A 15,187-nucleotide genomic window follows, 5' to 3' on the forward strand; every position below is an offset into this window, starting at 1 on the left:
CCCCTACCTCCAAATCATCTCTCTCCACGGATCTTCAAAAGCTGAGAGAAAAACATTATTAGTATTTTGGTGATTCATATGTCTTGGTAATTCATACGACAGAATTAAAGATGATATGCAAAGTCATGAGATACTGAATCATAATTGTGAGATACTTCTTATTAATTATTTCTGATAATTATGAGATATAAATTTAGAGAATGACAACTAACTTTAATAAATAATCTGATTGACCAGACAATTAATCTTTTTATCACTTTAGGCTGTAAGATTCTGAGAATCTTGTGGTAGGTGGAAAATAACATAAATGGAAGGGTAAAGTTTTACCGATCAGATTCTACTGGAAGTTCTCTGATGGCATGTCTGTGGTAAAGCTTCTTGCACATTTTAACACATTTTAACTGTTATTTTGAAGAACTAAATTAAATCAATGTTTAAAACATTTTGGAATTTAGTTTTTCAGATATTGAAACTGACTTAAAAACTGAACATAAACAATACATATATGGAAAAAAAAACCTAGGATTCATATTTTATATCTCATGATGCTGACATCATTGTAGCACAAATACTTTTCAGATTAGATGCAAAACTTATTTGATTCTACCAAACACTCATTATATACTTGTATATATTTCTATTTAAATTTCATTACCCATGTCCAACTTATAATTTTATATGGCACTGAAATCATTACATCTTTAGTAGTTATAATCTTTACCTTTGTGTTTAAAAAAAGAATAATAAAAAAAACAGGATTACAAAACTTACTCTCTGAAATTTTTGTAGCTGGTGGAGAGTTTGTAGCTGGTGGAGTTCCCCAAAACCAACTTATTATCCATGACATTATGATGCATTTGTTCACTTGTTTTCTCTAGAAAAAAATTACCTCAGAATGTCAACTTAAATAATATTGCACTGTCCATTAATTACTTGTACTCTGCTCTATTAACACACTGGCAACAGGCACAAAAAGCTTGGGACATGAGTATTTTAACTGTGTTTGTCTTGTCCCTGCCCAGTCTCCATGTTTTATATTGTTGTTGCCTTGTTTTCCTTTATGGTTTGTCCCTTGTTTTCATTTTCTCTCATTTTTCCTCATTCTGAGTTTCTCTGCCTCACCTTTTCCCCACCCTCCTTGTCAGTTCTATAATAAAGTTAAATAAAAGTTTATAAATGTTCTCCAGCTGTGTTGTGTTAGCTTGTCTTGTTTTTCCCTGGTGTTCATCTGGTCTCAGTTCAGTGTTACTCTTGTGTCATTACATTTGGTCTTTTATGTTTACTTTTGTGGCGATATTCAGTTTGATTTTTCTGAGCTTTGTGTTAAATCTGCTTCTTTTAAAAGTGAAGTTAGTCTCACACACTGGTATCTGTTCAGTCAGGCTGTGAGCAGTGTCAGGGACTACTTTATAGCACTAGGAACTTTTATATTGCTAAGAATGTAAAGTATATTACAGCAGCTTCTTTGACTTACCTTTCAGGAAACAAGTTCTGAATCCCTGTAAACGGAGGTGTTTTTTTTATTTCCTCCTAAACCTAGACACTCCGTCTTATTTTGTGGATTAGGAGAAAGTGAGTTTTAAGCAGAGAAATGCACAAAAACATAAATAACTAACTCCGCTATGATGTATTTCCCTCTGAGATCCACTCGATCCACTGTGAAGAGAGGACGAGAAATAGATTACATAAAACGGGTGAACAGAACACGCCGATTGGCCACGCCCACCTCTACCCGCCCCCTCTCAGTTCTAGCAAATTCTAGGCTACAGCTTTGACGACTCTGTAATCACAAATCTCTCCTCCGGTAAGATAAACGGGATACTTTCAGTTTTGGTTTTCTAGAAATGTGATGCTGTCTGTTACAGGGGCTTGTATTTATGTTTGTGTAAAATATAACCATATATTAACATTAAAGTAGATCTGTCAGTATAATAGGGAACTGTGGTAAACATTTCCAGTAAACAAGGAACGTCCCTGGACGTTCAAAATAGGTCTAAAAGTAGTCTGTCCGTCAAGGACATATTTTAAACGTCAATGGACGTCCAAATTCCATCTTAATACGTTAGTTAAGTGGTGACCAATCGATAACGTCAGTGGACGTCCAAATGCGTTTTATACAAGTAATTTATTTCGGGACCAATTAATAACGTCAATGGACGTCCAAAATACGTCTAATAGTCGTCTTTTCAATGTCTGTGTTTGCACGTCTTTTCAACTTTCATTTTCAACCTGTCGTAGGAAACAATTTTATTATTTTGTGTTTGTGGACAAATATCCTTAAATGATGATTAGTTAAAATTAGTATTTACAACTACATACTCATTGTGTGAAATCTTGTACCTTATATGCATTTATATGAATGACTAACCAGCATTAACTTTATGTATTATTTACGCATGTAGTTAAACATTTTTTGATCCTGCACGATTAACTATATGGCATGATAACTCACGTGATATTTACACATTCTTAATTCTTAACGTCTAACCTTGAACAGATGTGCACTCCAGGCTTTTAGCAGACTGACATTAATCATAGTGTTGGCTCAGGAGGGCTGAAGTGTAGGGGCATGTTGATGACCTTGAAAGTGCATTTCTAACTCCCTAAATTTTGGTTACGGGAGAGGAGTGTTGGGAAGAGAGGCCCATTGTCAGCCTGGTCGATAACGAATGTCTTCGGGGTCACGGAATGCACTTGAATCTTGCACGTGAAGAGCTGAGTACTAACACGTGAAATTATGCATATTAATATACGCTAATCAGCCAGAAAACGCCTCATCGGCAGGGTTTACGTCATATGGGGTATAACTGTCGGAGTCAGATCTAGAGAGGTCAGAGCTTTTACTTGGAAGGGGTATTAAACCACATGTATTAGTTCTCCTGGATCCAGTATTGTTAAATAAATACTTTGATTTGCTTTGAACTTCACTCGACTGGTGTCTGCGACTCTTCCGGAACGAACACGCCTCCCCGAAGAGGGAGGGTGTATTTTGGACCTTTTTGATATTTTCTAAATTTTAATTACTCTGAGAACGGTCCAAAAGAACATTTATATCTTCAAACCTTAAGAGAACGTTGATTAGACAGCAGTCATTACATTATTTCAACATTGAAACAACGGCTAAATGTTTACTGGGTTGATTATATTGATATTGATAAGCCACCTCATTTTTAATTTTGGGAATCCATGTCATGTGTGTGTGTGTGTGACATCATTATTCATTCGTTATCTGTAAACATTTATCCATTTCCAGGTCGCAGTGGGTCCGGAGCCTACCTGGAATCATTGGGCACAAGGCAGGAATACACCCTGGAGGGGGCGCCAGTCCTTCACAGGACAACACACTCACAAACATTCACTTACAACACTCACACCTACGGCCACTTTTGAGTTGCCAGTCAACCATGTGTTTTTGGACTGTGGGAGAAAACCGGAGCACCCGGAGCAAACCCACGTGGACACAGGGAGAAAACACCACACTCCTCACAGACAGTCACCCGGAGGAAACCGACGTTGACACAGGGAGAACACACCAAACTCCTCACAGACAGTCACCCGGAGGAAACCCACGCAGACACGGAGAACACACCAAACTATTTTGATCTATCTATTTAATTCTTTTAAGAATTATAAAACACTAAGGAAAAAATACTTTCAAATTCTTTATTCATAATACATTCTTTATATGTTTAATAATGAGTAACATGATCATATTTGTGATTTTTACAATATTGGTCATGCATGTCATAAAGCTCTAGTGGGTTACAATACGTTTGTAAGTATTGTAAGTAAATGACACAAAGAGATCAACATCCTGGGATATGTTAGAAGTAACTAGAAAGTTTAAATGAGCTCCTGCACCTCTTCCCTAGTGTTCTACACTGTTTCTAGGATGTTACTACAATTCCTTGAGCCCCTTTCTCACACATGCACAGTAACAACTGGTTTTAGACTTTTTTTCCCCAGAGGAGCTGTGTATGTGAACGCAAACACCTGCAACGTTTGTATCAGACATTACCCGGATTTACCCTGTGGCTTTATCTGAATGAGTGCATGTGTGAATAGAGCAGGTAATGTTCCAGAGGATCATAAATTGCCTCACAAGTGCCACTGCGCATATATATTTGCTCTTGTAATAATAAGTAGCTGATGTAGTATTCCAGTCTGTATGTAGCCCATTGCTACTTACTAAGGTATGTTATGTGGTAAGTAAGTTTTTGTTGTCATATTATAAACATATAATAATTGCTATCTTATATTTAATGGATGCTAGGAGGTTGTTAGCAGGATGCTAGTGTGTTGGTAGTGAGTTGCTAGTGTACCTGCTTCATGACCATACAAGAGGGACTATTGGCCCCAACTCTAGACTAACTATAGTTTATATGAGAAGAGTGATATCATTTTGGAATGTTTAATTTCTGTGTTAAAAATTCATATCAAACTCTTGTGGAAAGTGTACAGTTAGAGGTATAGCTGGAACATTTGCATTTGGAAATTAATTAATGACAAGCAAACACCATAAAAAAAGTAATAGCTTGTGTGGTTAAAAATAAATTAAATAAATGAAATAGAAAAATGCCAAAAAAACTTTGTAAACAAAGGTAATGTTTTAACATTTTTAGGATCACATTTTTCATTTGATTCACTTATGCTCACCCCCATATTAAAACCAACACATTTACTGCCTTTCCACAAAATCATTTGCAAAATGAACAATATTGTTCATTGCTGTAAGAATGACTATGTCCACATTGGTGTTGGTGGTGATTTCTTCGCAGTAGTTTTTCACGGGGAAGATGCAGTGCATTGGGACATCCAGAAGGTTACTGCATTCCTGCATCTAGAGAAAAACACACTAATTTGAGACTGACAGTAACATGCTCCCTCTCTTGTTGTATTAGAGCTTCAAAGGAAAGTTTTGCATTTTGAGCCTGACTTTGTTGAAAAGCTCTTGAGTACAGAGGGTATGTGACCTGTGGGATGAGTTCGGAGTAGTCAAGCCAAAGTGAATCTGAATCATCCCATAGAGGTCACAGAACAGGTAAAGCATGTTTAATCGTGCTACAGAGTTTGCATAGCAGGCACAGTGAGGTTTAATCACACCTCAGAGCTTGTTTCACAGACAATAGTGATGTTTTATCTCCCTGTGGATCTAACATAACAGACATAGTGATGTTTAATCACACAGCAGAACTAGTTTCATGGACATAGTGACATTGTATCACCCTGTAGATCTCACATAGCAGGCACAGTGACGTTTAACCAAGGTTTATTTCTCCCTTTTAATTTAATTCTGTGGTCTACATAGTTGTTGGTTCGGAGGTTCACAAGAAAAGTTGCATTAATCATTTTAGTGGCATTTTAAGTAATTTTTCTAAACACAGGACATTACACACAGGTCTAAATTACTCTCAAAACCTATTAACAAGGTGTATTCTTTGGATCCACACAAATGACTGCCCGAAACTTTGGTGACACTTTGCAGCTGATGGTGGTTTCACAGATCAGGAACCTTGTCTGGACTCATCTGTGCTAAATTTATATATTTTTTTGGTAAACTTGGGGTTTCATGTTGCTTAAATTTCACCCAAACAAATATGAATTTCCAGCTGTGAGTTATTGCTCAAATATCTGCTTTATTAAGTGAAGTCACCACGTAACGTAGTTTAGGGAGCTAGACCACGCCCCAATTACCTCCCAGCTGCATTTATACCCCTTCAAGCCTGTCCGCTGCTACTTCCAACTTGAGCCGGAAGGCCGAAGGGTCGCTGCCCCAACCCTCTCGGCCTCAGCTCCAGCACCGGCACAGGACCAGGCCCAAGCCCCAGCCCCACCTCTCCTACCCGGGCCTGCCCCTTCCCGGGTTTCCGTGTTTTCTCGACTCTCTCCTCCCCTCCCTGCTACCTTCGTTTCTAATACTCTCTCTCTCCCTCCTTCTACTCTATCTGCCTCCGTCTCCTTTCTTCCTCTTTCGCTGCCCTCCTCTTCCATCCTTCCCGCTTTCTAGTCATCTTGACCCCCTCCCCCTTCATTCTGCCCCGTCCCTATTCATCCATCCCCTGCTCCCCATTCATCCCACCCCGACCCTATTTCGTCATCCCAACCATTACTATTTCAGGCTGCACCTTCTCAGGCCCCTCACCTGCTTTTGCTCTCTCTGCCTACAGGTGCTGCTCCTGACCTGTCCCAGCCCCCCGTGCATCGGCCTCAGGACATGTCCTTCTCCTTGGCTTCAGCTCCCTCAGCTCCGCCTCCTCCCAACGCTTGGCTGTTCAATCCACCGCTCGTGCCCCCCAGGGCATCGACCTTTCAGCCTTATTGCGCCCTTCTTCAGCCACAACATTCTCTGCTCCGTCTTTTCAATCCGTCTGCAGGAACTTCACAATTACCTGTCCATCATCCTTGATCTTGCCGTCCGCTTTGGTGGTTCTGCCTTTTATGAATATCATCGGCAATTCTCTGCCCGGGCCGCTGCCCACCTGCAGCAATGGAACATCGCTTGCTACTGGGGCTCTCTGGATCTAGAACTCTACTGCCGTGTCTTTGCCAGTCGCATCGCCCTTCAATGCGACATGTGTGGCAACCCATCCCATCCTGCCGCATCATGTTCACTTCTCACACAAACTCCCACTTCTGCAATCGCTATTGCCCCCACTTCATCCACAGCCACCATCGCACCACGTATTACTACTTCCAGTTCTCGTGATAGTCGCGGACGACGCCTGTCCTACCTCAATGGCCAGATGATTTGTAACAACTTTAACTCAGGTGGATGTTTCGCATTCTCATGTAGATTCCTCCACATCTGCACATACTGTGGCCAGGCTCATGCCCGAGCCAGCTGTCCCCTTAGACCACCTAGATTCGGCAGCAGCTGACATCTTCAGTTCCTTTTCACTCCCATCAACGTGCTGGAATTTGCCACCTGCCTCTCCCCTCATCCCGACTCGACTTTCGCCTGTGTCCTTCTCGATGACCTTCTCTTTGGCTTTTCTCCAGGTCTTGTAGTCCTCCCCAACTCTTCCTTCTCCGCTCGAAATCTGCTATCAGCCAAAGCCGAACCCGATGTTGTTTCCTCACTTCTAGACAAGGAGATCTCAGATGGTTTCATGATTGGCCACATCAACCCTATCAGCATCGCCACCAGTATTCACGCAAGAAATGCCTCATCATAGACCTCTCGGCTCCCCACAGCTCCTCCGTGCCAATCATCAACAGTCTCATCCTCAGCACCGATTTTTCCATCTCCTATACTCGAGCTATTTCACTCATCAAGATCATCGGACACGGCACCTGGTTGGCCAAGGCAGACATTTTCTCCGCCTTTAAAATCCTCCCACTTCATCCCGATTTCTGGCACCTTTTTGGCATGCACTGGCAAGGCTCATATTATTTTGCAGTCCGGCTGACCTTGGGTTGTAAGGACAGTCCCAAGATTTTTGACTCCTTTGCCGAGGCCCTATCTTGAATATTGCTGAATGTCTATCATATGCCCTACGTTATCCACCTGCTCGATGACTTCCTGTTGCTCGACATTCCTTCCTCACCGCCAGCCCACTGCATTACCCAACTCAACTCTGCCTTCTGCCACCTAGGTGTTCCCCTCTCAGCAGAGAAAACCCTCGGTCCCACTACTTCACTTGAGTTCCTCGGCATCGTCCTGGATTCTGTCCTATTCAAAGCATCCCACCCACACAAAAAACAAGACCGCATCATCCAGTTCCTCTCTGACTTTCTTACTCAAGCTAGTTGCAATAAGCATCAGCTCCTCTGTCTGTTGGGTCACCTCAACTTCACCATGCGAATTATCCCTCAAGGTCGTGCTTTCGTTTCACACCTCCTTAATCTTGCCTCTTCTGTCTCCTGTCCATTCCAGGTCATTAACTCAGCTTGTAAATCCGAGCTGAACTTCTGGCTCCTCCTCCTACGCCACTGGAATGGCATCTTATTCTTCTACGAAGACGCTCTTTCCAATCCCGAAGACCCCTCCATATTTATGAATGCTGCTCCTTCTATAAGTTTTGGCGGCTACTACGATGGTCACTGATTCACATCTCAGTGACCCTCAGAACTCCCCTCCTTCCCAGTTGACGCCGGCGACTCAGTTGCGCAAGTTGTACCCCATTGTGGCTGCTGCCATTCTTTGGGGGCACGAATGGGCCCGTCGCGCCATTACCATTCATTCAGATAATGCATCAGTCTTAAACATAGTTAACAAAGGGCGTTCAAAGTCACTGCCACTCATGTACCTTCTCCACCGTCTCATTTGGCATTCAGTCATGCACCAATTTTAAGGGCCACTCACACCCCTGGCCATTCCAATCCAATAGCTGATTCACTCTATCGTTGACAATTTCAGAGATTCAGAGCATTGGCACCTCAATCTGACGTTCATCCCTCACAGACGCCTCCATTTTCAGAAGTCATCTTCCCACTTCATCCCGGCTACACCATCTTTCAATCATCTCGCAAGACCTCATCCTCCAGGCCGTAACACCCAAAAACTCTCTACATATTGGACCGGCTGGCTAACCTTCAGACGTTTCCACCAACTTCATAACATTCCGTTTCCATGATTTGACTTCCAAACCACAACCTCGTTCATCCTTTTGCCAGCACACACTTCTCTATCCGGTGATCAACCATCAAAGTCTACCTAGCAGCCATCAATTTTTTTTCCACAAACTCATCCACGGTTCTCCACATACTTATTCCCACCACCACCAGGTCACCCTGCTCCTCCTAGGCATTAAAAGGAATAAACCTAGTTTTCACCCTCAACGCCAGCCTTACTTCATACATCTTAGCATGTTGCCTTTCCACGCTACGCTCAGGATGATATTTCCCCACTATCTCTTCAACACTTTAAGCCATGTTCCTCCTAGCCTTCTTTGGCATCCTCCGCTGCTCCGAATTCATGGCATCTTCTTCATCCTACAATCCTTGAAACCATTTTTCACAACCGAACTTGGATCTGTCTCCACTCGCCATTGGTTCCATCTCCGTCACATCCTTTCTCTCAGTGGTTTCAATCCCGCTTACTTCTCTGCTCACTCCTTTAGGATTGGTGTGGCTTCCTCAGCCTCCCATCAAGGAATTCCCAACCACACAGTCCAAGTCCTCGGATGCTGGTCCTCGCAAGCCTACCCCAGATACATCAGTACCCATGCCCACGATCTGCTTGGAGCCCACAAACGATTGGCAACCGTCTAATTTTGGGGGCACAGCTCAAGTCTGAGATGTTGAGTGACACAGAAATGCATTTTTCAGGTAAGAGGAATTTAGGTAAGAGAAAGTTTTCACACGCACCTTTTCTTTGATTTTCCTGCTCTTGTAGATCATTTTCAGGTCTTTTGAAACCAGTTTACATGCAGAATCCACCTTGGTGATGATGATGACTTGAGGAATTCCTGCAGTAAAGAGTGCAGCTCATTCACACAATATTCTTTCCCCCCTTACTTTATTTTCATTCATTCATTATCTGTAACCGCTTATTAAGTTCAGGGTCGCGGTGGGTCCAGAGCCTACCTGGAATCATTGGGCACAAGGCAGGAATACACCCTGGAGGGTGCGCCAGTCCTTCACAGGGAAACACAGACACACACATTCATTCACACACTCACACCTACAGACACTTTTGAGTCACCCATCCACCTACCAACGTGTGTTTTTGGACTGTGGGAGGAAACCGGAGCACCCGGAGGAAACCCACGCGGAGACAGGGAGAACACACCAACTGCTCACAGACAGTCACCCGGAGCAGGAATCGAACCCACAACCTCCAGGCCCCTGGAGGTGTGTGACTGTGACACTACCTGCTGCGCCACCATGCCGCCTTATTTTATTTTTTCTTATGTTTTTATTTATATAGCTCCATAGTAAACCATCACTTTGAAGAGCAACATCCTTACATTAACATCCTTATTTGAAGAGCTCAGTTACAGCTACAAGATAAACCATGACTTTATGAAACCAACAAAACCAACAAACATAACCAATAAAAACTGTGAATGAGAAATGAACAAAAATGTAATTCTGTCACTTGTTTGTGGCAAGGAAAGTTGAGCAGATTTCAACTTTATTTAATTTATATAAAAGTCCAGTTGCCACAAAATAATCCAGTTGCATTTAGCCAATCAGAAAGGAGTATACCAATCTTCTTTATAAACTACAAACATAACTTTCTGAGAAGGTGGAGGAAAGGAATGGGGAAAGTCTTTCTCTTTTCTCAATCCAGTGTGTCTTTACATAGAAATGAAATGAACTAACTCTATACACAAGTTGTGAAAAATGTAACAGTCATTGTGTCAAGACCTTTACTTTAAAATGTACATTAGAAAACTTATCAATTAAAACAGCTTAAAAAGCTTTAAACATCTGTATTTCAGTTGAATATCTCCTGTTTAAGGTTTAAATCCAGTAAAACACAGCAAGCGATGTACTCAGATCACTGCTCCTGATATATTTGATACATTTTCTTTATTTGCATAAGCAGATAATAAAAACAGGTCAACAGCAGCAAGAAAGAGGACATGAAGACACAAATAAGACTGTACACATTAAATAACAGGTAAAGTACAAGGTGCAGCTTTGTCATATGATGTCTGACACCGAGATTGCTGATAAGCGTCAGACACAGTGATGCAGTTCTTTCTGAGCTTTGATAAGGTCAGTGTTCATGATTCAAGAAAAAGATAGTACTAAGGGTACCCATGTCCAGTATTTAAAGAGAAATATCTTACTTAATTAATTAATTGACTGAGATTTGATTAAATCAGTTATTCTTGTGCTGTAATTTTTAATAAAGTCATAGACTTAGAATTTTGCCAATTTGATCATGATCAAAATCAAAAAGAAAAAATAAAGTAAAAAGTAAAATCAAATAAAAAATATGCATGTTTTAAATACTGGGATTTAACATTTTATTAAAATGATTTAATGTGAAAAGGTTAATTGCAGAGAAACATGCTGAATCATTACAGTGGTCTGATAGGATCTCAATGCCCAGGTACATTTTTTATATGTTCTTTATAGACTTTGGGGATATGTTTGGGGACTCTGGGGGTGTTTGGGGGTGTCAGCACTCTGCATGTACCTCTCAGGTACAAAAGTATTCATTGAAGGCCAAAATATCTTAATGTCTGCAGCCTGAGGCATGTATCAAAAGCCATTTCGTGTGCTAGCTTTCTTTCTGGGATGCCAGATGACTCTGGTGGTCTTGTACTTGATACGTTTCTCTAAATTGGAGCATTTCACATTAAGCCACTCTGAGTTTGTTTACACTGTAAGATATTCCTAATCTTTGAGATACCAAGGGAAGGTTACCTTATCTAATTTATAAAGCTCTGTCTGTTGATAGCAGGTAGTTTTACACGTGTAAATGTGGATTAGAAGAGAATGGTTGGTGACTTACCCAAGTCTATAGCCTTTTGCCGAACTTTCTTCATTTTCTCGAGGATACCTTGGGGCATGAGGGATATGACATCTCCTGGCAGAACACTTACAAGACAGTGGACTTTATCATCAAGACTCGGGGCACTGTTGTATTCCATGTGTTGCTTAGTTAATGCACTCATGGGATTGAACTGAAAATAAATGTGTATCAAAAGTATTAGACATGTTATTGGAATCCTACTGTACCTTTTCAGTTATCTACACGACTGCATTACTGCAGAAAAACATACTGAAGAACTGTGGATGAACACTAATGCCCTGGAAAGAATCATGAACTCAGTCCCACTGAACTCCTTTAGGATGAACTGGAATGACTAATGCTAACTAAGTCTTATTGTCCATCATCAGTGCCTCAGACAACTAATGTTTCTTTGACTGAATAATTACAAATACTCACAGGTGAACTCCAAAATCTGCTATTAATGCCAATGGATACTGGAATACTACTTCTAAGAAACTCATAGGGCTTCAGTGTTTTTGGCCAAACAGGACATTTGTACAGCATTCTTGTCGATGGGAGAAAAAACACTGAACATTTAAACTTACTGTATACCCCTCTGGAACATGACCCCCTAATACACTGATGATATCATCTGTTTGTACTCCACGTGAATCGTTTTCGTCCAGACCCATAATGTCATTAAACACAAAAGGAAAAAATGATCCACTTCTGTCTTTCTTCAGTTTGTAGGTTTGGAACTAGACACAGACAGTAAGTGTTGTAATGCATTTCAGCAACTTTAAAATGAAATACATTGCTTTAGAAATGGACCATTATCTGCTTAATGTTTATTGAAGTACTCTGACCTTTAATTAATTTTCTTGAGCTTATTTCTTATGTCTTGTATTTTATGGTTTAATTTATTATCACTACAAGATACTTTAGATATCATTACCTTCCGAGTGAAGCTGAAACCTCCAGCTGAATTAGCGAGGGCAACAGTAGTGTTACGCCCTTGGAGGACTGTGTTAACTGAGTTGATAAAGCTGGATTTCCCAGAATGTGTTGGTCCATGCAGCAAGATTCGGAGATGTCTAACTGTGGAGGTGCTAATTTGAAACTCCTTCAGTTCTTTGAACACTCGCTGTCTTTGTTTGTCACTGCAGAAATGCGAAAAAAAAAGGCTTTAACTAGGTTTGTTTGCTAAAATATAGATATTTCTCAGGTCATTTCAAAGCATCATTTAACGTTTAATGTAATGGCCTTAACTGTTATCAGAAATCTGTTTATTTTGCTGTCTGGTGCTGTTCAGGAGCTGATGTGAATGGGTTACCTATGTTAATTAACAGGTTAGTTATATTTATAAACACATGAATATATGGGCCCTTTTTTCATGAATGTAAATATATAATTATATATACCTTTATTTATTTTAGTGCTTCGTGACAAAACAGTGCTATATGCTAAATGCCTAAGTGCTATATGTAAGGCCTAACAGTACATGGCACATTTTGAAGTACATTCTTTTATGCCGACAAAGGTAGAATAATATATGTCGTGGTAATACAGCACTCTTAAAATACTATGGTCTTAATTTGTGGTAAGTTCAAAGTGCTACAATATAAATATGAATTCACCCCTACCTCAAAATCATCTCTCTCCACGGATCTTCAAAAGCTGAGAGAAAAACATTATTAGTCTTTTTGTAATTCATATGTCTGCTGTAAACATCAGCACATAATATTTACCTATTGACATTAATGCAGTCCTATTTCACTTATTCCTGGGAACTGTGAGACTGACCACAGAAGCCAGTTTTCACCAATTGAATAAAAATCATATAGTATATCATAACTATGAGATACTGAATAATTTTATAATTATAAAGTACTATGAGATTTTAGGTCAAAATTATGATGTTCATTCATTATCTGTAACCCTTAATCCAGTTCAGGGTCGTGGTGGGTCCAATGCCTACCTACCTGGAATCATTGGGAATCATTTTATTTCTATACAAATTTCAATAACCATGTCCAACTTATAATTTTATATGGCATTGAAATCATTACATCTTTAGTAGTTATAAACTTTAACTTTAAAAATTAAAAATGCAGAATTAAAAAACTTACGCTCTGAATATTTTGTAGCTGGTGGAGTTCCCCAAAACCAATTTATCTTCCATGACATTATGATGCATTTGTTCACTTGTTTTCTCTAGAAAAAAATTACCTCAGAATGTCAACTTAAATAATATTGCACTGTCCATTAATTACTTGTACTCTACTCTATTAACACTGTGGCAACAGGCACAAAAAGCTTGGGACATGAGTATTTTAACTGTGTTTGTCCTGTCTCTGCCCAGTCTCCATGTTTTCTATTTTTGTTGCCTTGTTTTCCTTTATGGTTTGTCCCTTGTTTTCATTCATCCATCCATCCATCCACACTCACACCTACGGTCAATTTTGAGTCGCCAACCTACCACCGTGCGTTTTTGGACTGTGGGAAAAAACCGGAGCACCCAGAGGAAACCCACTCAGACACGGGGAGAACATACCACAATCTTCACAGACAGTCACCCAGAGGAAACCCACAGACACAGGGAGAACACACCACACTCCTCACAGACAGTCACCCGGAGGAAACCCACGCAGACACAGGGAGAACACAACACACTCCTCACAGACAGTCACCGGGAGGAAACCCACACAGACACAGGGAGACCCGGAGCGGGAATCGAACCCACAACCTCCAGGTCCCTGGAGCTGTGTGACTGCGACACTAACCTGCTGCGCCACCGTGCCGCACCCTTGTTTTCATTTTCCTCATTTTAAGTTTCTCTGCCTCACCTTTTCCCCACCCTCTTTGTCTGTTCTCGTGGTTTATAAATGTTCTCCAGCTGTGTTGTGTTAGCTTGTCTTGTTTTTCCCTGGTCTTCATCTGGTCTCAGTTCAGTGTTACTCTTGTGTCATAACATTTGGTCTTTGATGTTTACTTTTGTGACGATATTCAGTGTGATTTTTCTGAGCTTTGTGTTAAATCTGCTTCTTTTAAAAGTGAAGTTAGTCTCACACACTGGTATCTGTTCAGTCAGGCTGTGAGCAGTGTCAGGGACTACTTTATAGCACTAGCAGCTTTTATATTGCTAAGAATGTAAAGTATATTACAGCAGCTTCTTTGACTTACCTTTCAGGAAACAAGTTCTGAATTTCTTTCTGAAGTTTTTTTTCCTCCTAAACCTAGACACTCCGTCTTATTTTGTGGATCAGGAGAAAGTGAGTTTTAAGCAGAGAGATGCACAAAAAGATAAATAACTAACTCCGCTACGGTGTATTTCCCTCTGAGATCCACTCAATCCACTGTGAAGAGAGGACGAGAAATAGATTACATAAAACGGGTGAACAGAACAGGCCGATTGGCCACGCCCACCTCTGCCCGCCCCCTCTCAGTTCTAGCGAATGCTAGGCTACAGCTTTGATGACTCTGTAAACAAATCTCTCCTTCGGGAAGATACACGGGATACTTTCAGTTTGGTTTTCTAGAAATGTGATGCTCTCTATTACAGTGGCTTGTATTTATGTTTTTGTAAAATATTGCCAAATATTAACATTAAAGTAGATCTGTCAGTAAAATAGGGAACTGCGGTAAACATTGATTATATGGATATTGATAAGCCACCTCATTTGAATTGTGGGATTTCGTGTCATTTGTGTGTGTGTGACGTCTTGTTTGTTGCACCAGTTGCATTATTCATTGATTATCTGTAACCTCTTATCCATTTCAGGGTCTCAGTGG

The 15,187-nt window shown here is 40.6% G+C and overlaps 1 protein-coding gene across 4 annotated transcripts; it reads right to left on the reverse strand.

The window, feature by feature from the left end:
- Positions 1-3,657: 3,657 nt before the first annotated feature.
- Positions 3,658-14,746, reverse strand: LOC136686771 (interferon-induced protein 44-like). Of its 4 annotated transcripts, none has more exons than XM_066660731.1 (8): positions 14,579-14,746; positions 13,525-13,609; positions 13,039-13,072; positions 12,351-12,555; positions 12,001-12,153; positions 11,414-11,585; positions 9,310-9,410; positions 3,658-4,840 (listed from the first exon to the last, which is right to left on the reverse strand). In XM_066660731.1, the coding sequence occupies exons 2-8, from the start codon at positions 13,580-13,582 to the stop codon at positions 4,679-4,681; spliced, it is 885 nt and encodes a 294-aa protein (XP_066516828.1). In that variant the 5' UTR covers positions 13,583-13,609; positions 14,579-14,746; the 3' UTR covers positions 3,658-4,678. The 4 variants fall into 4 exon arrangements, with proteins under 4 accessions (XP_066516828.1, XP_066516830.1, XP_066516829.1 ...); XM_066660733.1 differs by lacking the exon at positions 14,579-14,746 and adding an exon at positions 13,950-14,244; XM_066660732.1 differs by lacking the exon at positions 14,579-14,746 and adding an exon at positions 13,875-13,985.
- Between the last annotated feature and the right edge of the window lie 441 nt (positions 14,747-15,187).

This window comes from Hoplias malabaricus, chromosome 2, assembly GCF_029633855.1.
Source record: "Hoplias malabaricus isolate fHopMal1 chromosome 2, fHopMal1.hap1, whole genome shotgun sequence".
Classification (NCBI taxonomy): domain Eukaryota; kingdom Metazoa; phylum Chordata; class Actinopteri; order Characiformes; family Erythrinidae; genus Hoplias; species Hoplias malabaricus.

Coding starts and splice junctions, on each gene's coding strand:
- LOC136686771 (XM_066660731.1), bottom strand. CDS start 13,582: ATGTCATGGAAGATAAATTGGTTTTGGGGAACTCCACCAGCTACAAAA. Junction 12,154..12,350: donor GTTTCAGCTTCACTCGGAAG/GTAATGATATCT, acceptor GTCTGTGTCTAG/TTCCAAACCTACAAACTGAA. Junction 9,411..11,413: donor GCAAAAGGCTATAGACTTGG/GTAAGTCACCAA, acceptor TCTTTACTGCAG/GAATTCCTCAAGTCATCATC.